Below are 23,878 nucleotides of genomic sequence, written 5' to 3'. Positions count from 1 at the left end.
GGGAGCAGCTGCAGGGAATAGCATTGACCAATCAAGGAAATAGAGGAGGGGAGGGGCTCACACATAGACTAAAGAAGTGACAGGGAGAAATGGAGGGGGGAAGGGCAGATGCAGAGACACTGAGGAAAGAGTTGGATGATGGAGGCATGTAATCTGACCACGCTATCATGGATCAGCAACCATGATTACTGTAGTCAGATTAAACAGGGGAACACAAGAACAAGCAGGATCAAGCAGGTATTGTAAAACATGGAAAGGGCCAATTAAAAAAAGCACTTTACTATATATCATGCCTTAAAGGGACAGGAGCATGTTTTGTTTTTTGTTTTTTGTTTTTTTAAGGTTCCAAGTACAACTACTTAAAGTTTAAGGGCCAGTCAATGCCTTATGGTTGCTAAAAAGTCAGTCTAGTGAGCTACCACATGAATTTGCCAGCACCGTGAATTCTAAACTCCATAGATTTTTGCATTGCATTGCAGGCTGAAGAAAAGGTGCCAAATAGTTGTTTGATAGTTGTTTGGTGGATTAATATAGTTTCAACACGTCATTTTGAATTTTGCTTATCGAGTTACATAAATTCTATTGCTTTATACTGTTTGATGAAGAAATTACAAAGGAACAGCTAATAACACAAAAAACACTTACAGTTCCCTGGGACAATGGAATTAAATATAGATGCACATTGCCCACTATTGCAATACATCCAAATGCCTTGTGACTCCACTCCCTGGAGATTCTTCAACCAAACCTGTAATTACATGACTATCATTAATGCATTCATATGTGCCTAATAGACCTCTGATTTACATTTTTCAATGCTAACAAATCATTAGTACCAATGTCTAATTACAGAGTCCCCTTTTATTTCCAAGGCTACATTTTATACCATCATTTTGCATTTCTACATTTCTGTCTTAGCCTTATCTGACTTCAGATTCCTCATACTTATTCGTTCACTCAGTGGGTAGGAACATTTGATCTGAAACCAGTTTTTCAAACAGAGCAAGCATCAAAAACAGTAGCTGCTATAGATTTAACATTTATCAAATTGCATTTTTCCACTTTTCTAAAGTTTATATGAAAGTGCCATAATTGTAAGCCAAAAATGTTTTGGATAATGTAGGATATGATAAGATTAGCTAGACTAAATGTATTCTCTATTGGTGTTTAGGGGGGGGTATGATCTAAATCTGATATAAATACATAAGTGATAAATAATCTGATCTGATATAAATACATAAGTGGTTCATATATTTAACTTGGTGTTGATTTATTCAGTAATAACACCAAGAGTGTTCCATGATTCAGGGGATATGTAATTGCCTTCTGGGGCATCAGGGAGGATTCTTTCCTTCTCTGGAGCAAATTAGATCATGCTTTATTATTTTTAAAATGTTATATATATATTTCTCTTTTTTTTTCTTTTTTATTGGTTGAACTGGATAGATTTGTCTTTTTTTTAACATGACCATGTAACAATGTAAAGGCCTTGTTGCTTTTACTTTTTGTTTTTAGTTGTGGTGATTTTCCTTTAACCAGTTCTGGACCGGAAGGATTTGCCCCCTTAATGACCAGGCCATTTTTTGCGATTCTGCGCTGTGTTACTTTAACGGAAAATTGCACGGTCGTGCGATGCTGTACCGAAATAAAATTGATGTAATTTTTTCTCATAAATAGAGCTTTCTTTTGGTGGTATTTGATCACCTGTGCGATTTTTATTTTTTACCCTATAAACAAAAAAAGAGTGACAATTCTGAAAAAAAACAAAAAAAAAACACATTCTGCTATATAACATTCCAAAAAAGTAAAAATCTAATTTTTTCATCCTTTTAGGCCAATTTGTATTCTGCTACATATTTTTGGTAAACAAAAATGCAATAAGCGTATTTTGATTGGTTTGCACAAAAGATATCGCATCTACAATCTAGGGAAATGATTTATGTCATTTTTATTTATTTTTTTTTTTTTACTAGTAATGGCGGCGATCTGTGATTATTAGCGGGACTGTGACATTGCGGCGGACAGATCGGACCCCTAACTGACCTTTTTGACTCTTTTGGGGGACCAGTGACAATACTACAATAATCAGTGCTAAAAATATGCACTGTTACTGTAATAATGACACTGGCAGGAAAGGGGTTAACCTAGTGGATGATCAAAGGGTTAAATGTGAGCCTAGGGGAGTGTTTACAAACTTTGGGGGGAGGGGCTTGAGAAATGACCATAAAGACCTGTGATTCTACTGTACATAGAAGGATCACAGGTGCTCTGTGATAATTTCAGAGAGAAGAAGGGTCAGCTGTGTTTACAACAGCTGACCGTTCTTCTCTCTCATCGGGGAGCGATCGCCCCCGCTGCCTAGTTTTCCTGATTCTTTCTGGAGGTCAGCTACTAAACCATAGTACACATGCTGAGATTATAGAACGAATGATCATCCGTTTTGTTTTTTTTTACACTATTCTCCATATCGAAAATGAATAGGTCACTAAAGTACGAAAATTCTCATACGACAGAATAAAAATTTTGATTTGATGTAATGTATTCGTATTGTATTTTCAAATAGCAACTGTATTGATTAAACAAAAATCATATGATCTGGTATCGTTTAAGAAAAATGTCAAAATGTCAAAAATGGTCAAAAACAGGCTCCCAACCCTCTGAGATCAAAAATCATCCTCTGATTTCCACCACACTCACAATCTTTCAAAAATCTATGGTCAAATTCGGCCTGTCTTCTTACCCCAATCTGATTCTACCTCTATATAATAACCCTGATTTCCCACCTGGGATACTAAATAGATCCTTGCTTAGTCTTGTCAGAGAGGAGCGGACACCTCTGGTTGCTAATAATTGCTTTGCAAATGGGAAGATCCTCAACTTCCAAAGTCTCCGAAACAAATGCTCACCCAGCCACTGTCTGTCATATTGGAACTATGTGCAGATACATGGCTTCCTCCAGAGCTATAAGCACAAAAATGTATTCTTCAGAGCTCCCACGGAATTTGAGAAGTGCTGTTCTCTCCGCACCCCGATGAGGAAAGTAACCTCGATAGCTTATAAATGGCTCAACTCTGCTTCCGTGGACTCCACAGACCCATACAAAAAAAAGTGGGAAGAATGTCTAGGTCTGACATTCTCAGCGGCCCAATGGAGGAAGTCATGCGTCTTCGCATACAAGTGTTCACTCAGCACCAAGCTCCAAGAAAACTCGTTTAAGATTAGGACACAGTGGTATCGCACCCCAACCAAATTGAAACACTGGTATCCAGATGCTTCGGATAGATGCTGGTAGTGTGGGGACGCTCAAGGGGACTTTGTTCACATTTGGTGGATATGTCCTAAGATAGAACAATTTTGGAAAACGGTTGCCTCTTGGACAAAACATATTACAGGGTTAGATCTAAACTTTGATATCCCGACATTCCTTCTACACATTAACCCATTCTCATACCATAAATATAAAAATTCCCTGGCTAGGCATTTGCTAAATGCAGCAAAATACCTAATTCCTCTCAACTGGAACTCAATCAATCCCCCTCGAATCAAAGACTGGTTGTACAAGATCAACCAGATCTACGAAATGGAGAAAACTCTGGCAATGAAAATTGACAGAACAGATAAGTTCCGTAAATTATGGTCTCTCTGGTCTTCATTTACCGTAACCTCCGAGTATCAGAACTTGGTACATTGAAGGTTCATATACTTTGACCCTCTTTCTGATAGATATCTGCCCGAGATTCCTCGGAGAAGTTCTTTACGATTTTGTATCCCCACCCCCCAAGCCCCCCCACCCCCCCTCCGCCCCCTCCTTCCCACTCTCCCTTCCCCCCCTGTTTGTCCTCTCTCTCTTCTTTCTCTTTTCATCCTTTCTTCTTTCTGACATCCTTCTTCCGGACCGGTCGGGTGCTACCCCTAGACCAGGTCTCGGAAGTTCTTTTTTTACAATATATGATATATGCCTTACTCACATGATGTTCTGGGTTTTACAATAATACAGTCAGGTGATATGATCTCATGGATATTTTCAGTTGTAGCTTAATTTCCTTTTTCATCTTGGGCTAAATATCCATTGAACTGCTGCTACTCTAGGGACACTTATCTTTGCCACCTTTGAAGAAGTTTTGTATGTTGAACATAAAATTACTGTTTCCTGTGATTTTACGCTGTTTGATCAACCATTGACTGTCTTACATGCCACTTTACTATTTGTACCGTTACACTGTTATCTGTAACTTGTGTTAATTTTTCAATAAAGCACCTTTTTGTGAAAAAAAAAAAAAAAAAAGAAAAATGTTTGCGTTTGTTCCTTCGGAAAATTTTGAATGAAAGCTGTGTACTAACGATCAGATTATTGTATCGATTCGAAAGCTGAATTTTTTGTACGATATTCTGATCATGTGTACAGGGCTTAAGCCTGGGCACCTTTTAGAGAATGCTTTGCATTTTTTGAATGAATGCAAACCATTCTCTGATTAAAAGAGGTGGAGAGGCGGGGCAATGAAGTCACAGCGATACCATGGATCTTCAGTTGCAAGCTTTTGCCTTTGGGCCTTTTATTTTACCTTGTCTCTATCTGACTCCTTGCTTTCTATGTAGCTTCTCTTTTTTAGGTAGGTTCTGCATTGCAGCTAGTGCTTAAACTTGTCCACTGTGCGGTGATTATGGTGGCTTGAAAACTTTGTTCAATCCATAGTAGTTAGGATGCAGGCTGAGTGAGAAGATGCTTTCGTGCCTGCACACATATATGCAGTAGGTGTTTGTGCCACCCACCTATGTAAGCACAGGAGTTTTCTGGGCCATTGCCTTGATGGGAAGTTTCCTTTCCTGCACATGCACAGTAAAGCCGGGTCCAAAGCTCTTGCTGAGATGGTGAAATTACCCACTGAGTGGGCTCTTTAAATTTCCTCAGCGTCTGTGAATGACAGGCTAACATCCTTTTATATCTGCAACAGATCCCTGTGCCCCAGAAGTTGAATTCCTTTTTCTAGATTTTTTCTCTCATTCAGGTTACTGGCTTTTGGTAACCAAAGCCTTCTCTAATGGCATTTTACTCTTGGAAGATTCTTTCTCATGACCTTTTAAAATGGTACACTCACTACTCCTTTTTTGCTCTTCCTGATGTGGCAATCGTTAGCCAAGAAGATAAGAGGCATCCTTCTGCTAAGGTGTTATTCTTTTTAGGTGACTAATGGGCTCTTTGCTGTTTTGTCCTACCTGATCTCATTGCCAGAATTCCTTCAGAGAAAGAAAATACTTTTCCAGGTCATCCAGGGCCAGGTCTCCTTTAAGGTATTTTTTAGACTGCCTTACCAATCTGCATTTGATCACTGTCAGTCCAGTTCCATTAGGGTCTTATCCAGGCCTTCTAATGGCTATAACCTCATCCAAGAGGGTTTTTGAGATTGGTGCATTTGGCTATGGTGCTTTTCAAGATTCTGTGCAGACTTAGTACACTGAGAGAAAAAAAGTATTTGATCCCCTGCTGATTTTGTATGTTTGCCCACTGACAATTTTTATTTTAACAGTGAGAGACAGAGTAACAACAAAAATATCCAGAAAAAGGCATTTTAAAAAAGTTGTAAATTGATTTGCATTTTATTTGACCCCTTTGCAAAACAATCACAGAGGTCAGATATTTCTTGTATTTGGCTGCCAAGTTTGCACACACACATATCAGGAGGGATTTTGTCCTATTTCTCTTTGCAGATCCTCTCCAAGTCATTAAGGTTTCGAAACTGAAGTTTGGTAACTCGAACCTTCAGCTCCATCCACATCTTTTCTATGGCATTAAGGTCTTTGGTCTCATCAGCCATAACACTTTCATCCAGTTCTCCTTTGAATCATTAAGATGTTCATTAGCAAACTTCAGACGGCCCTGTACATATGCTTTCTTGAGCAGAGGGACCTTGCTGGCGCTGCAGGATTTCAGTCCTTCATGGCGTAGTGTGTTTCCAATTGTTTTCTTGGTGACTATGGTCCCAGCTGCCTTGAGATCATTGACAATATTCTCCCGTGTAGTTCTGGGCTGATTCCTCACTGTTCTCAGGATCATTGAAATTCCATGAGGTGAGATCTTGCATGTAGCCCCAGACCAAGGGAAATTGACAGTTATTTTGTGTTTCTTCCATTTGCCAATAATCACACCAACTGTTGTCACCCTCTCACCAAGCTTCTTGCTGATAGTCTTGTAGCCGATTCCAGCCTTGTGTAGGTCTACAATCTTGTCCCTGACATCCCTGGACAGCTCTTTGGTCTTGGCTATGGTGGATAGATTGGAATCTGATTGATTGATTGATTGATTGATTGATTGCTTTTGTGGACAGGTGTCTTTTATACAGGTAACAAGCTGAGATTAGGAGCCCTCTCTTTAAGAAAGTGTTTCTAATCGCAGCTTGTTACCTGTATAAAAGACACCTGGGAGCCAGAAATCTTGCTGATTGATAGGGGATCAAATACTTATTTCATTCATTAAAATGCAAATCAATTTATAACTTTTTTGAAATGCATTTTTCTGGATATTTTTGTTGTTATTCTGTCCCTCACTGTTAATATAAACCCTCCATTAAAATTATACACTGATCATTTCTTTGTCAGTGGGCAAAAATACAAAATCAGCTGGGGATCAAATACTATTGTCCCTCACTGTAATTTTTATACTCATCATGATTTATTTTTTATTTTTATAAGTAAGCAAAAACTTAGACAAAGGAGTAGCTGTTTATATATTATACAGTAAAACCTTGGATTGCGAGCATAATTCGTTCTGGAAACATGCTTGTAATCCAAAGCACTCTTATATCAAAGCAAATTTCCCCATAAGAAATAATGGAAACTCAGATGATTTGTTCCACAAGTCCTTCAGTTTATAGTCTATATACAAAGATTATAGCAATGTGATAGGTTGTGTAACCATAAAATGTCCATCCACAATATGCAGCCTTCCCAAGGGGATTAGAAGCAAAATCTAGCAGAGCTACAGAATATAAGAGAGATGAGAGGTGCCTCTAAGTGTAGCAATATGGTTACATTTATCGAAGGTTCAACATTTAGCAACTCACATGGTTGATGATTAAAATAGGCACATCTAAGTATGCAGCATCTGGGGTAAAGCTGTCCACATAGACCATCTTCTGAACCACCGGCTCTCACCACTGTCAGTCTGCAATAGTGACCGGGAAGAATAGCCTGCAGTAGAGTGATCTGAAAGTGAGGCGTTGAATCACTCGTGGAGTGCAGCGGGGAAGGGATGATGAAGATGGCTGTGCAGAGGACGGTCTATGTGGACAGCTTTACCCCAGATGCCTGCATTCTTAGATGTTCCTGTTTTAATCATCAACCATGTGAGTTGCTAAATGTTGAACCTTCATTAAATGTAATATTGCTACACTTTAGAGGCTCCTCTCTTCTTTTTTATACATGACGCTACTTGTATATCAAGACATCGCTTGTATATCAAGTCAAAAATGTATTTAAAAAATATGCTTGTCTTGCAAAGCGCTCTAAATCCAAGTTACTCTCAAATCAAGGTTTTACTGAACTTGGATTTTGTAAAAGCATTTGACACAGTTATCCACACATGGCTATATAGGCTTAGAAAATTCATTTTGTAAATGTTTAGAAAACAGGCTAAAATATCGTATTCAGAGAGTAGTGATTAAAGTAGAATTCATGCTAAAACCTAGCTAGTCTTGAAAATGTTCCCTCCCCTTCCTAACACCTATGCTGTCTAACCTGTGTAAAAAATAAATTTATTTACCTATTCCAGTCCACTCTGGTCCTGTCACAGGATCCCTGTGTCGGTGGCAGGGGAATGAAGAGAGCACAGGACAATGGATGGTAAAGATTGGGAGTCATGTCCCCACCTTCATGTTCCTATGGCCCATCCATTGTTGATGCTCCCTACTCCCACCCCCCCCCCCACAGCCACTGCCACTGCTGGCTGACACAGGGGTGTCAAATCACGTGACCGGACCAGAGCGGGCTGAAAATAAGTAGAAAGTATATACATTTTTCTTACACAGGTTAGTCAACATGGGTGTTAGGAGAGATAGGACTTTTTAAATACCAATTAGGTTTTAGCTGGTATTATACTTTAATGATTTTTACTCTGAATGGTCTAAGGATATTAGTGGTGTACCCCAATGTTTAGTGTTGAGACCCTTACGTTTTAACAAATGTAGAATTATTATGGGGAAATTTATCAGAACTGGAGCAGACAGAATCTTGAGCATTTGTGCATAGTAACCTATCAGCTTCTATTTTCAGCTTGTTCAGTTATGCTTTAAAAATAAAAGATAGAAGCTGATTGGTTACAATGTGCACCTGCTCCAGTTTCAATAAATTCCCCTTATAAGGTTTAAAGTACAATTCTTGTGTTTGATGATGACACCCAGCTAAGTATTAGAAAAACATTTTTTACAGAATGTCTCTAACTTACAAGCTGACCTCAATGAATTATTTAATTGTGCAAATGAGGTTTAATGTTGAAAGTTTTCTTCACAGCAAGAGCTGTGAAAATGTTAAATGGACTAGTTCTGCCCAGCTCCAGTAGATTGTTAAAAAAAAAAGGGCTGGATGAATTCTTAAATGCACAAAATACAAATGCATATTAATATTTATAGGTAATAGTAGAAGAGTACGTTGTCTCAGGAGAAATTACGGAAGTGCAGAGAGAGCTGAAGAGCTGAGACAGGGTTGTGTGAGGAAGTGTGGGAGCAAGCTGTAGAAAAAGTGGGACTGTGACCCCCCCCCCCTTCCCCCACTGAGACCAAGAGAGATGGCAGGAGACCTGGGAACTGGGAGAGGCAGTAGGCGTGAAACTATTGGGACTATGGAGCTGGAGTGCCCGAGGACAGTGACACCCCACTGAGACCGACAGAGGTGGCGGGCGTGAAAGTGACAGGACCGGGAGTGTGACGGGCAGGCCGGAGGAGGAAGCAGGCTGCAGACTGACCGGTAGAGGTGGTGGGTAAATGTATCTGCAGACTGGAGGGGGAGTGTGACAGGCAGACTAGAGAAGGAGTAGAGGGAGGCAGGCTGACTGGGAGACGCTGAATGTGCTGACAAGCCCTGCAGGAGACAGTTTACAGGGGAGGCTGAGCAGGAGGAGCAGAGCGGCATAACAAACAGAAAAGGCAGACTGACTTTGACAGGCTGACTGTGTGTAGTGGGGACGCTGTCTTAGGAGACTGTAGTGTGAGTAACTGAGCACTGCGAATAACTGTGAGTAACTGAGTACTGCTGAGTAACTGTGAGTACTGAGTACTGCTGAGTGACTGTGAGTAACTCTGTACTGAGTCCTGCTAAGTAACTGTGAGTAACTGAGTACTGGTGATTGACTGTAAGTGACTAAGTACTGCTGAGTATCTGTGAGTAGCTGAGTACTGCTGAGTAACTGTGAGTAGCTGAGTACTGATGAGTAATGGTGAGTAACTGTGTACTGAGTACTTCAGAATAACTGTGAGTAACTGAGTGCTGAGTACTGCTGAGTAACTTAGAGTGACTGAGTATTGCTCAGTAATTGTGAATGACTGAGTACTGCTGAGTACCTGTGAGTAACTGCATACTGAATACTGCTTAAATTAGAGTCAGAAAGTACGATGTCCAACGGGTATGGTAATGCGACTCAGTGCACTTCTTGTGACATGTATGCGTTCCTTGAGCATCTGATCAAGGGCAAATACTGCGGCACAAATTGTGAGCATGTTGCTTCCTTAGAAGCCCCATTCCTGAATCTATGGAAGCAGCTGACAACACTGCAAAGCCTCTATGACCTGAAAGCGAGCTTGGAACGTACCCGACAGGTACTGGCAGGGGCCAGCACAGAGGCAAGTGGAGATACAGGGGTGCAGGCACCAAAGCAGAGTAGGTGGGTGTAGGGTTGAGCGAACACGGACTGTATTGTTCAGGATCGTACCGGACTTTTGGGTGTTCGGTACCCAGACACGGACCCGAACATTTCCCTGTATGTTCGGGATACAGTCCGTTGTTAGGTTGCTTTGGCACGGTTTTAATGGCGCGGTTTCAACAGCTGCAGGGCAGCCAATCAACAAGCGTTTAACTAGTGTGCCCTTAGAAGCCATCACAGCCATGCCTACTAATGGCATGGCTGTGATTGGCCAGTGCAGCATGTAACCCAGCCTCTATATAAGCTGGAGTCACATAGCGGCGCACGTCACTCTGCTCTAACTACTGTAGGGAAAGGTTCCTGATGCTGCTGAGGGAGAGATAGGAGATTATTGTAGGGCCAGGCTGGAGATTGCTTTCAGGAAAAGAATAGGAAGAATATTCTTTAATCAGACAGCGATCTACATCGATTTTATTGTGTGGGGGTGCAGTGCACAATCTTTTTGCCCTGACCTGAGCCCAGTGAGGAGGAGGGAGAAAAAAAAACTTTTATCAGTCTGTTAGGTGTGCGGCGTGCAGCGGCCACGTAATGCAAGCTCAGTGCATATGTGTCTGCTTAATCTGGACTTAAAAAAACACAAAACGTTTTTTCCTTCATATTTTACTGTGACTTACAGCGTTTAAACACTGCTGTTCTAATCTGCTATTCAACAAGCACCAATTTAAGGGGACAATTATTTTTCAGTTTTTCATTCATACTTTACTGTGACACTGTCATAAAACGTTTAGACCCTGCTGTTCTAATCTGCTCTTCAAAAATCACCAATTAAAGGGAAAAATAAAAATTTTCCATTCATGCGTTACTGTGAGATACACCCGTTGGATACTGTTGTTCTATTCCGCTTTTCAATAAAAACCCATTTAGGGGAAAAAAAATTAAATCGCAGCCTAGTCTGCACATGTTACTGTGAGATACACCCATTGGATATTGTTGTTGTATTCCGCTTTTCAATAAAAACCCATTTAGGGGAAAAAAATTTAATTGCAGCTTAGTATGCATATGTTACTGTGAGATACACCCGTTGGATACTGTTGTTGTATTCCGCTTTTCACTAAAATCCTATTTAGGGGAAAAAAAAAAAAAAGGCAGCCTAGTCTGCATATGTTACTGCGAGATACACCCATTGGATACTGTTGTTGTATTCCACTTTTCAATAAAAACCCATTTAGGGGAAAAAAAATAAATTGCAGCCTAGTCTGCATATGTTAATGTGAGATACACCCATTGGATACTGTTGTTGTATTCCGCTTTTCAATAAAAACCCATTTAGGGGAAAAAATGAAATTGCGGCCTAGTCTGCATATGTTACTGTGAGGTACACCCATTGGATACTGTTGTTGTATTCCGCTTTTCAATAAAAACCCATTTAGGGGAAAAAAAATTAATTGCAGCCTAGTCTGCATATGTTACTGTAAGATACACCCATTGGATACTGTTGTTGTATTCCGCTATTCAATAAACACCCATTTAGGGGAAGATCCTAAATTAGAGAAATATGAGGAGAAGGTCAAATAAGGGACGTGGCCTGGGTCGTGGTGCTGCTGGTGGAGCTCCTGTTGCAAGGAGAGGACGTGGTCGATCTGTGCCAGCTACACGCACAAGTGAAAAACCTTCCTCAGGTGTGAGTAGGCGACAGAACCTGGAGCAGTATTTGGCAGGGCCTATTGCGCCTCTACAAATGTTGAGGCCAGAACAAGTACAGGCGATAGTAGATTGGGTTGCTGACAGTGCCTCCAGTTCCTTCACATTGTCTCCCACCCAGTCTACTGCTGAAAGGTCAGAGTTGGCACCTGCAACCGATGTCCATCAATCTTTCACCTCACCCCCTTGCAAATCAGCCAGGCAGTCTGAGCCCCAAGTCATGCAGCAGTCTCTTCTTTTTGATGGCATGGTTTCCCAGGGCCATCCACCTAGCCCTGCCCCAGAAGTGGAAGAGATTGAGTGCACCGATTCCCAGCCACAGTCTCAAGATGAGTACATGGGAGGACCATTGCAGCACGTCTCGGATGATGACGAAACACAGGTGCCAACTGCTGCGGAATTCCAAATTGTGGAGACCGACAAGGAGGGCAGGGGTGAAGACTGGGTGGAATATGATGTGGAGGACGATAAGGTCCTCGACCCCACATGGAATGAACCTCATGCAGGTGACCTGAATAGTTTGGAGTAAAAGGCAGTGGTCGCACCAGCACAGCAGAAGAGGGAGCAGGGTGCAAAAGTGGAGCGGCCGTGCCCTAGACACTACGCCTGCTACTGCCCAACGCAGCAAGGGACCGAGCACACCAAAGCCAGCTCAAAGCAGTTCCCTAGTGTGGCAGTTCTTCAAACAATGTGCTGATGACAGGACACGAGTGGTTTGCACGCTGTGCAATCAGAGCCTGAAGCGAGGCATAAAACTTCTCAACCTGAGAACAACCTGCATGACCAGGCATCTAAGTGTAAAGCACAAGCTGCAGTGGAGTAGACACCTCAAAAACCAAGAAAGGTCTCTGGCTCCTCTTGCTTCCTCTTCTGCTGCAGCCTCGGCCTCTTCATCCACCTCTGTAGTGACAGTGGCACCTGCCACCCCGCAAACAGAGGATCAGCCAGCAACACCACCACCTGGGTCACCAACAACCATCTCCACAATGTCCCGTGGAAGCGTTCAGCTTTCCATCTCCCAAACACTGGAGCGGAAGAGGAAGTACCCCCCCTACCCACCCGCGATCCCTGGCCCTGAATGCCAGCATTTCAAAATTCCTGGCCTTTGAAATGCTGTCATTCCGTCTGGTGGAGACGCAGAGTTTTAAAAGCCTTATGGCGGTGGCTGTCCCACAGTACGTCATGCCCAGCCGCCACTACTTTTCCAGGCAAGCCAACCCTTCCCTGCACAACCAAGTGGGTGACAAAATCAGGTGTGCACTGCGCAACGCCATCTGTGGCAAGGTCCACCTAACTACGGATACGTGGAGCAGTAAGCAGGGACGTTATATCTCCCTAAAAGCACACTGGGTAAATGCAGTGGGGGCTGGGCCTGAGGCCGATAGCAGTTTGGCGCATGTTCTTCCACCACCGAGGATTGCAGGGCGCTTAAGTTTGCCTCCTGTTCCTAACTCCTCCTACTCCGTTTCCTCATCCTCTACCGACTTCTCATCCGGTCAGCGTAACACCTTCACCACCAACTTCAGCACAGCCAGGTGTAAAAGACAGCAGGCAGTTTTAAAACTTACCTGTTAGGGGGAAAAACCCCACACCGCGCAGGAGTTGTGGAGGGGCATTGAACAGCAGACCGATGAGTGGTTGGTGCCAGTGAGCCTCAAGCCCGGCCTGGTGGTGTGCGATAATGGGCGAAATCTCATAGCAGCTCTGGGCCTAGCCGGTTTGACACACATCCCTTGCCTGGCGCATGTGCTGAATTTGGTGGTGCAGAGGTTCCTTAGAAATTACCCCAATATGTCAGAGCTGCTGCAGAAACTGCGGGCTGTCTGTTCGCACTTTCGGCGTTATCACCCTGCTGCTGCTCGCCTGTCAGCACTGCAGCGTAACTTCGGCCTTCCCACTCACCGCCTCATATGTAACGTGCCCACAAGGTTGAACTCCACCTTGCACATGCTGGCCGGACTGTGGGAGCAGGGGCAGACCATAGTGGAGTTTCAGCTGCAGTACACACGCGTGAGTCGCTCTGCGGAACAGCACCACTTCACCACCAATAACTGGGCCTCCATGCTAGACCTGTGTGCCTTGTTGCGCTGTTTCGAGTACTCCACCAACATGGCCAGTACGGTTGACGCCGTTCTCAGCTTAACTATCCCACTTCTATGCCTCCTTGAAAAAACGATTCGGGTGATGATGGAAGAGGATGTGGCACAGGAGGAGGAGGAGGAGGAAGAGGTATCAGTTCCTAGGCTTTCAGGGCAGTCATTTACAAGTGGCTCCGAGGGTGGGTTCCTGCACCCACAAACGCCAGGTACACAATTGTCCAGCAGGGGCACAGTTCTGGAGGATGACGAGGATGAGGAGGAGGAGATGGAGGAGGATATGGAACCATGTTCACAGCAGGGTGGCACCCAGGCCAGCTCATGGCCATCACTGGTGATTGGCTGGGGGGATACAGAGGACACAGAGGATACACCTCCCACAGAGGACAGCTTTTCGTTGCCTCTGGGCAGCCTGGCACACATGAGCGATTACATGCTGCAGTGTCTCCGCAACCACCGCCGAATTTCCCACATTGTAACTTGTGCTGATTACTGGGTGGCCACGCTGCTGGATCCCCATTACAAGGACAACGTACCATCCTTCATTCCCTCACTGGAGCATGATCGGAAGATGTGCGAGTACAAGCGCACGCTGGTAGACGCGCTGCTGGTGGCATTCCCATCTGCCAGCGGGGGCACAGTGGAAGCACAAGGCTAAGGCAGAGGAGGAGGAAGAGGTCGCCAACGCAGCCAGGGTACCGCCAGCACCTCAGAAGGCAGGGTTAGCATGGCCGAAATGTGGAAAAGCTTTGTCAGCACGCCACAACAAGCAGCAGTACCACCAGCTGATATGGAACGTCTTAGCAGGAGGCAGCATTTCACCAACACGGTGGAGCAGTATGTGTGCACACGCCTAGACGTACTGAATGACGGATCTGCCCCCTTCAACTTCTTGGTCTCCAAATTGGGCACATGGCCTGAGCTTGCCCTTTACGCCTTGGAGGTGCTAGCGTGCCCTGCAGCCAGTGTATTATCTGAATGTGTATTTAGCATGGCTGGGGGCGTTATCACAGACAAGAGCAGCCGCCTGTCCAGAGCCAATGTGGACAAGCTCACGTTCATTAAAATGAACCAGGCATGGATCCCACAGGACTTGTCCGTACCTTGTGCAGAATAGACATGTATACCGGCCTTACCCAGCCATTGTTGTATTTTTGATCTCTTTCTCACTCTTTTGGGGTGTACCCTAATTTAAAAAGAAATTTTAAATAAAAAACAAAAGCCAGTGTTGGCTACCTCGTCCTCCTCCACCCCTGCTTCCACCTACACTGCCACATCCACTGCCACCTCAACCTCCTACTCCATATGGGCCTCGCCCTCCTAGATCAAGATAATTATTTTTTATTTTTATTTTTTTTATGTTATTTTAAGTTATTTCCCTATCCACATTTGTTTGCAGAGCACTTGCAATGCTCTTAAGAAGATTTTGCTGCCATTTGCAGCCCTCTAGCCCTTTCCATGTTTTCTTTAGAGCCATTTTAGTGCTCCAAAGTTCGGGTCACCACTGACTTCAATGGGGTTCGGGATCAGGGTAAAGTTCGGGTTAGGTTCGGGTCACGAACCCGGACTTTTTTTTCAAGTTCGGCCGAACCTGGACATCAAGGTGTTCGCTCAACTCTAGTTGGGTGACATTTAGGTGAGGTAGAGTGGAAAGTGTCGAGGAGGCCGGTCCTGGGCTGGAACATCCCAATAAGTATGCCCTGTTGCATGATGTTGGAGAAATCAGTCAAGGACTGGCATTGCTGGAGCAGAGCGACGCCCCTAGCTGCCAGGGGAAAAACATCTCCAGTGAGGGCAGGGGAAAAGCTTAGGGTAAGGAAATTCAGATTCTGGTGGTAGAGGATTTAGTTATTAGAAGGACAGAGAGGGCTATCTGTCACAAAGACAGTTAGTGCCGAACTGTGTGTTGTTTACCAGGCACTCAAGTTCAGCACATTGCGGATCGGGTGGACAGATTATTGGGTGGTGCTGGGAAGGACCCAGCTGTCATGGTACACGTGGGTACCAATGACAAAGTTTGAGGAGGATGGAGAGTCCTAAAAAATGATTTCAGGGACTTAGGAGCTAAATTGAAGAGAAGGACCTCCAAGGTAGTATTCTAAGAAATACTATCGGTACCTCGAGCCACACCAGAGAGGCAGCGGGAGATTAGGGAAACTCAACAAGTGGCTGAGGAACTGGTGTAGAAAGAAGGGGTTTCGGTTCCTGGAGACCTGGGCTGACTTCTTAGTCAGTTTAGCAGGGACGAACTGCACCTAAATGGGGAGGGTGCAGCTCTGCTGGGAGAGAAGACGGCCAAAAAGCTAGAGGAGCTTTGAATCTAGGCGTAAACTAGGGGCGGGGGGAGGGTCCAGATCTGGAGCTAGCCAGCTTGGAGCAAGATTCAGTGGGTAAAATTGGGGGCATTAGTGGTAGGGGGACTATAATAAGAAAAAAACACTGTGAGTAAGTTGGCAAATCCCAACTGCAGCCTCATAACATCTAACAAGGAAATAGTTTGTGAACGGACAAAATTAAGAGGCTTTTAAACCAATGCTAGATTTCTAGCTAATAAAATGTGAGAGCTGGAGCTGCTAATGCATGAGTAAGATTTGAATTTCTTGCAAATTTCAGAAACTTGGTTTGATAGCTCACATGATTGGCTGGCAACCATTCAGGGGTATTCCCAATATTGTAGAGACAGGGAGGGTAGGAAAGGGAAAGGCGTATGCCTCATATGCCTGTATATCAAGAATGATGTGCAAGTGAACAAGAGGGCTGACATCACTAATGGAGCTGGGGGGAGTTGGAATCCTTGTGGGTTGATCACCAAAGGGAGGAAAATAATGGGAAAGTAATAGTGGGCGCATGTACCCTAATCTGAGGCATAAGGGGGAATCAGTCCTCCTATCACAGCTAGGAATGGCGGCAAGGCTGAGAAATGTCATTATTATGGGGGGATTTAATTATCCAGATATCAACTGGGCAGAAGGAACCACTCATTCATCTAAGGCTTGTCGTTTCCTAAATGTCTTGCAGGATAATTTCATGGGTCAGTTGGTGATGGCACCAACAAGAGATAACGCTTTGGCTTATGGCTTTACCTACTGATTACTAACAATACAGACCTGATCACAGATGTGGAAATATGGGGCAACTTAGGAAAAAGTGACCACAGGTCAATTAGATTCAGTATAAATCACAGAAATAAGAAGTACAAGGTTAATACAAGGACACTGAATTTTAAAAGAGCCAACTTGCCTAAACTGCGCTCTTTGCTAGATGATATTAAATGGGATAAAATCCTAGGAACAAAGAACACAGGAAAATTGGGAGTGATCTTAGAGCATACTAAATACAGGTATTGGCTAGTGCATTCCAACGGGAAATAAGATGAAAAGAGCTAAAATGAATACTGGGTGGCTAAACTCTAATGTGAAAATGCATATCAAAGCAAAAGAAAAGGCCTTTAAAAAAAAACAAGACTGAGGGGTCATTGTCAGCATTCCAACAATGCAAAGAATAAGAAATGTATGAGCGTAATTTGGGCAGCTAAAATAGACCACAAAAGACACAAAGTGTAGGAGAGTGAAAAAACCCCAAGAAATTCTTTAAATATATAAACAGTAAGAAAGTGAGGCCAGAACATTTTGGCCCCATAGATGACGATGAAGGGAATATGGTTCCAAAAGACAAAGAGAAGGCAAAGGTTTTAAATGCATTCTTCTCCTCAGTTTTCACAAAGGAAAAGGGGGGGGGGGTTCACATAGTAGCCAAGACTGTAATGTTAACAAATGGAGTAGGTTTGCGAATGTTGTGAATGATGATAAAAATGTAAAGAGGGTGGACACCCCATTTTCCCAGGTTGTATGCGTAACTCTTGGATGATAAGTTCCAGTGAGCATAGTGGAAGCTTTTGTAGAATTAGCAGTCAGATGCTATTTTTAGGAATCAATCAAAGAGTTCTATGTTTTGTAGGTAGCCATGACATGTAGGTAGCCGTGTCCAAAAAGTGTTTTTTAGGGAGTGGGTGTAACAGTGCAGCACCTAAGGCCCATTTAAGATTAGAGTTGATAGCCATACGCTCAGTATTAATGAGGTGGGTCTGTTGGATTCCACCACATTCACAACTGGGCTAAAATAGTTGCTTTGCAATATTTCATGATGTTAGGTGCACCTAGTCCCCCAACTTTCGTGGGTCGAAAGCGTATAGTAGATTTTATGCAGGGGTTCTTGGAACGTTTTATGCAGGGGTGCTTGGAATGCCAAATCAGAGATGTGAGGATGGCTTTTAGCTTCTTAAAGTATTTGTAACCCTTAAAAAAAAAAAGAGCTCCTGTTCCCTTATAGCAGATTAAATAGTATAGTGCTTGTGCTGTCTAATCTGCCTCTTTCTAAACTGTAAAAAAAACCCAGCTGATCCTGCCAATTCCTGTTTCCCCCTCTTTGTACTGACCACGATAATCATGGCTGCTGAGCCCTGATTACCGTGGTCAGTTTGCATGCCTCCATCGGTCACAGCTCTCCTCTGTCCCTCCCCCCCGGTCAGCTCCATGTCTGTGTTTCCATTCCTCCCTCCTTCCGCTATCAGTAAAAAATAAACTTTCAATAATGTCGCTGCCAGACCCTCTCGTGAATCCAGCCATAATGCACAGTATAAGTATTTTTTTAAAACAAAGCCTCTAAATACCTTTTTCAGATATCTTCAGGCTGGTCACGTGACTTCCAGCTGCTCTGCACCTCCGATTCAGGGCTACAGCAGGATATGAATAAAACGCATATGCTTCTATCAATGTCGGAGTGCGGTCAACATCTTTGTGTTTGAAGTGTTACCTGGACTATGGAACCGACTCGCACCTGATTCAAAGCCTCACCTGAGCGGCTGGCTCGTCTTTGGTATACAGCAGGAGGGGCTAAGTGACCAGCATGGCGGTCACAGGACCTCCCCGGCTGACATCAGAGGGAAATCTTGAGCCCTCTTGCTGTAGCCCTGGATCAGAGTAGGAGAGCGGCCGGGAGTCACGTGACCGGCCTAAAGATCTCTAAAAAAAAGTATTTAGAAGCATCGTCTTAAAAAAAAATATATATTTACACTGTGCATTATGGCTGGATACACGAGAGGGGCTGGCAGTGACATTATTTATTAAAGTTACAAATACTTTAAGGTGAGTAGCAAGGAAAGGAGTAGGCAGAGCTCTGAACACATATAAGATATTGGGAGAACCCACATCTTCTCTAATGTGATACGTCCAGCCCAGGGGGACAGAATTGAGGCTAAGTTGGTACATAATTGGGTATGTTTCAGAGTAAGAGTTGAGTAGTTGAGCTGGAAAACCCTAGTACTAGGGTATTGAACAGAAGAAAGGGGGGGGGGGGCAATGAGAAAGGAGCAATGCACAAAATTTGGTTTCATCAAGGTGTCTAGGTCAATCAAAAGCATATGGCATTTAGAGTGATTAAGCTTATATAATGAGATAGTTCCAACATGTTCAAGTAAGCTACACAAAGGCAGAAGGGAATGTACTGGGTCTGTTAAGGAAAAGAGCACATCGTCAGCATAAAGTCACTTTTTATGCTGAACAGATCCTACATTCATTTACAGATATCAAGGAGTTGGTGCAGATGTATTCAGCTAGGGGTTCCATTATTAAAGAGAAAATATTAGAAGATAGGGGACAGCCCTGTTGTGTTTCATTTGTGATAGAAAATGAGGAGGAAAGAAACCCAGAGGTCTAGACTATGGCAATGGGGTGAGTATATAAAGTAAGGATAGAGGAAAGTACCTGGCTCCTGAAGCCAAACTTCTGAAGCACCACATTCATGTACATCCAGTAAACTCTGTCAAATGCTTTTTCAGCATGTAAAGATATTAACAGAGAAGGAATGCAGTGGTGCTCTTTCCATTGGATAAGATCTCTGAATCTACAGGTGCCATCGGAAGTTACATAGTTACATAGTCAGCTTGAAAAAAGAGTCCATCTTGTTCAACCAATAAAAAGGAAAAAAAAAATCATACAATCCTAGATACATAATCCTAAACAATCAGTTGATACAGAGGAAGACAAAAAACCCCCAGCATAGCATGACCCAATTTGCTCCAGTAGGGGGAAAAAATTCCTTCCTGATCCCCTGAGAGGCATTCGGATACTTCCTGGATCAAGTTAACCTATAAATGTTAGTATTCAGTTATATTATGTACATTTAGAAAGAATCCGGTCCTTTTGAAGGAAGCTACTGTGCTAGCCAGAACCAGCTCTTGAGGGAATCTATTCCACATGTTCACAGCTCCTACTGTGAAGAAACCTTTCTGTATTTGGAGATTAAATCTTGTTTCCTCCAGATGGAAAAAGTGCCCCTTGTCTTCTGTGATGGCCTTAAAGTGAATAACTTGAAGTGAATAACTCAACACCAAGTTCACTATATATAAGATTCATTGAGGAGCTTAGCCATGAGAAAAGATTAGAGGAACTAAATGTATTTTCTCTTTAAGGGGCCCCTTCCTTTTAGGGGTAGGTCAGGTTCTCATATATGCTTTTTCGGTATATGCCCAATGTCCATTAGAGTCTGCCTGTGCAGCAGATGGGTTCAGCAAGCAGAGGATCAGTCTGTACATCAGGGAGAGTTTCAGTAACAGGACAGGAGTGAGGGAAGGGGTAGAGGAACAGAGGTGAATCAGTGCTCCTGTCCTGTTACGGAAACTCCCCCTGATGTACAGACTCATCCTCTGCTTGCTGACCCTATCTGCTGCACAGGCAGACTCTAATGGACATTGGGCATATACTGAAAAAGCATATATGAGATCCTAACCAGTGTTTTTATTTGCACCATCGTGGAAAGAGAAAAACACATAATCTGGCACTATTGTTATGGACACTATTGGTTGATTTTTTTAAATTTTATTATCCTTCTGACCATTGCGGGAAACATTGAGCACTTTATTCCACTTTTCATTACGAATATTGGGAATTTGTTTTTGAGTTTATCAATTGAATACAGTTTTTTTTATGTATTATTTGGCACATGCACTGTGCATGATCTTTTTATACACATTTTAACTTCTCACATGTTTTATGGTACACTTTTAATCATTGCACATATTAATATTTATACGGATTGTGCACTAGCACCTTATATTTATAAAATATTTATATATTTATTTTGTATTTTTGGACTTTTGTATATTGTATCCAGTCACAGGATTTGTTGTATGTGATTGGATTCACTTATCTTTAACCATTTGATTGTATCAAGCAATATTCAGGTTAATTTCACACACCTTGTCTGATACTATTTAAGTAGTAGCGCCTCTCGCTATATACCTTTCACCTTGTATTTAAGTATTTACACTTAAATTTAAGGCAGCTTTACATAAAATACTTAGGTACAGTAAAGGGAGGCACCTTACACCTTACAATTTTTTCGAACCTTTAGAGCTGCCTCTGGAGTTCCCACCATGTGGAGCCATGTATTCTATCTGTCCTGGCGAGGGTGAGGGAGGGCTAGGTGGGGAAGCAAGCTTTCTGTGTGGAGCCGGCGCCATTTTGGATCCTCTGGGACTGTGAGCTGCCAAAATACTTGGTGAGCCTGCAGGGTGCTGGCTGAGGATTTTTCTTGTGGGACATGGTGCCCGAAGGCCACCGTGGCTGTAAGCTGCTGGGGGTTCCCCTGTGCCCAAAGAGAGGAGGAATTCAGCGTTTATCACGCTGCCCTGCCAAGCTCAGTCCTGAACTAGTGTCTTTTTTCAGTCCGACTATGTAAAATTAGACCATGCTTTATAGGTTTTTTTTTTTTTTTGCCTTTCTCTGGATCAGCTGGGTATAAGATTCTCTGGATCAGCTGGCTATAAGATTCTCTGGATCAGCTGGCTATAAGATTCTGTATATGGAGATTTTCTGTTTATTTATTCTATTTATTTTTTTCTGTTGGTTAAACTAGATGGACTTGTGTCTTTTTTAAACCTGACTAACTATTTATGTAACTATGTAACTCCATGGCAGCATAGGATCCCTTCCAGTTTTTTGAGAAGTTTAGTTATGAACTGCACAGCCTGGATCAGCCTTGGATTTCTGAGAATTGGGTCCTATGAGATAGGAGCGAGACATATGCTACAATGGAGTAAAGTTAGGAAAGGAAAATTAGCGTAAGAATTTAATAGGGAATTTTCTGTTATACTTGGAGTTGCCATATTTACTCATTACATAAGCAGTTTCTGGTGCTTGCTTTATAGTGCTATACAATGATTTACTGCTTCTTATATATTTAGAAGGTGTTGCAAAATTCTGAAAACAATGAATTCCCCGCATAACTGACAGCAATTTTTGAATATGAAGGCAGTTTTGAATACAGTAACATACAAAACTCCCCTCTTGAATTTTTAAAGGAGTTTTAAAGTCAGAAGGCTTTTTATCTTAATGCATTCTATGCATTAAGATAAAAAAACATCTGTGTGTAGCAGCCTCCCTAGCACCCCCTAATACTTACCCAAACCCGAACCCGACCTCTGTCCAGTGATGTCCACGAGTCCCTCGGCCATCTGGGACTCTCCCTCCTTATTGGCTGACACAGCAGTGGCTCCATTGGCTCCCATGCCTGTCAATCAAAGTCAGTCAGCCAATTGGGAGAGAGAGGTGGCGGGGATGAACAACAGCTCCGTGTCTGAATGGACAGATGAAGCTGTAGCTCAGCTCGGGTGCCCCCATAGCAAGCTGCTTGCTGTGGGGGCACTCGACTGAAGGGAGGAGCCAGGAGCTGCAAAGAGGGACCCGAGAAGAGGAGGATGCAGGCTGCTCTGTGCAAATCCACTACAACGGAGCAGGTAAGTATGACATGTCTGTTATTTATTTATTTATTTATTTATTTATTTTTTTAAACCCGAGACATTACAATCACTTTAATGAAAATAGTTGTGTGACTTAATTACCATGTAATTTAAAACATAGCTGGGTGATTATTCTTGCAAATACCAATTTCCAGAGCTCTAACTAATATTGAAAGCAATATTTTAACCCAAGGAAATTAGTTGACAGACCTTGGACATAAAGGATTTTTTTTCTCCTTCTGTATAGCAAAATTAGCAGCAATAGTGCACGTTTTTTTGTAATCTTTTGACCAATGATACAGAAGCTGGAGCAAAGATACAGATGTCCAATGATCCAGAAACTTGATTGAAATCAGTATTTTTTTTAACCATGTTAGCTAGGTGTGAGTCCAGTATTCAAAAGGTTATAAAGTTAGGATCCAAGAGGTAGCTCTCTGGTGCTTGAATAATCCTAACTCATATGAATTAAGCTTTACTAAATTTAATTTGATTATTAATTTCCTATATTTTTTCACTGTATGTTAGAGTGTATGTAAACCAAAACAATAATGTTTTTATATTGGTATTGCACACAGCGGCCCTGAACCTCCATTTCTGGGGTCACCCACTGGCGCTCTCTACTCTACCCCTTCTGTTTGTGCCCCCATAGCAAGCAGTGGGGGGCATGTTCCTGAGCCGAGCTGTGTGAGTGTTCATAGACACACACAGTGTGGCTCAGCCCCAACCCCCTGTTCCCTCCTCACAAGATTAGACTGACAGCAGCAGGAGCCAATAGAACATAGAATGATATGCAATGTAATGCAATACATTTCCATCCTTTTAACGAACAAACACTTTTTTCTATAAAAAAAAAACTTGGATATTATGATAAAATTATAAAAGCTTTATATATACAGTAGCTGTCAGAGTAACAGTAAGGATAAAAAACTCAAAATATCCTACTTCATACTTACATTGGAAATGGTGGCAACAAAGAGCATTACCGTAGTGGCAATATGGACCACACACACAGCTGCTAGCACAACCAACATGTTGGCGGTTTCTTAAAAATAGCTTAAAGATCCTGGAAAGAATAAAATTGATAGTGGTTATTACAGATGCTATTAAGCAAATCCAAGTCACTTATAAAATAAATATACATATGTCTCTCATAAAACATATAACATTTTAACTGTATATACTATATATTCTTATTTGTTTGTCATTTTAATCTGTTTGGAAAATGTAGATCATGCTTTTCTGGCGCACACTTGTGCTTGTATGAATGAAATAGCACAAATCGAATGTTGCATGCAATGTTCAGTGCAGTGCAATGTTTCAACATCTTATTTGAATCACACCATTTCCACCCTTTTGCGTTGATACCCATGACCCCAAGTTAGTGATGGTGCTTTCTGGAACCTGGAAGGATTTACAGAGCAGACAGGAACCCCATCT

At 42.6% G+C, this 23,878-nt stretch overlaps 1 protein-coding gene across 1 annotated transcript in view; it reads right to left on the bottom strand.

The window, feature by feature from the left end:
- EMP1 (epithelial membrane protein 1) overlaps positions 1-23,487 on the bottom strand; it is a 35,997-nt gene extending 12,510 nt beyond the window's left edge. The window contains exons 1-2 of the mRNA XM_082266460.1: positions 23,395-23,487; positions 646-748 (exon numbers count right to left, since the gene is read on the bottom strand). Coding sequence (XP_082122586.1) covers positions 646-748; positions 23,395-23,472 — 181 coding nt within the window. The 5' untranslated portion in view covers positions 23,473-23,487. The remainder of the gene's footprint in view (positions 1-645; positions 749-23,394) is intronic.
- Positions 23,488-23,878: the final 391 nt, after the last annotated feature.

This window comes from Pelophylax lessonae, assembly GCF_965119305.1.
Source record: "Pelophylax lessonae genome assembly, chromosome: 8".
Taxonomy (NCBI): Eukaryota; Metazoa; Chordata; class Amphibia; order Anura; family Ranidae; genus Pelophylax; species Pelophylax lessonae.
The sequence above is the reverse complement of the archived record's forward strand: the minus strand, read 5'-3'. Positions and strand labels throughout refer to the sequence as shown.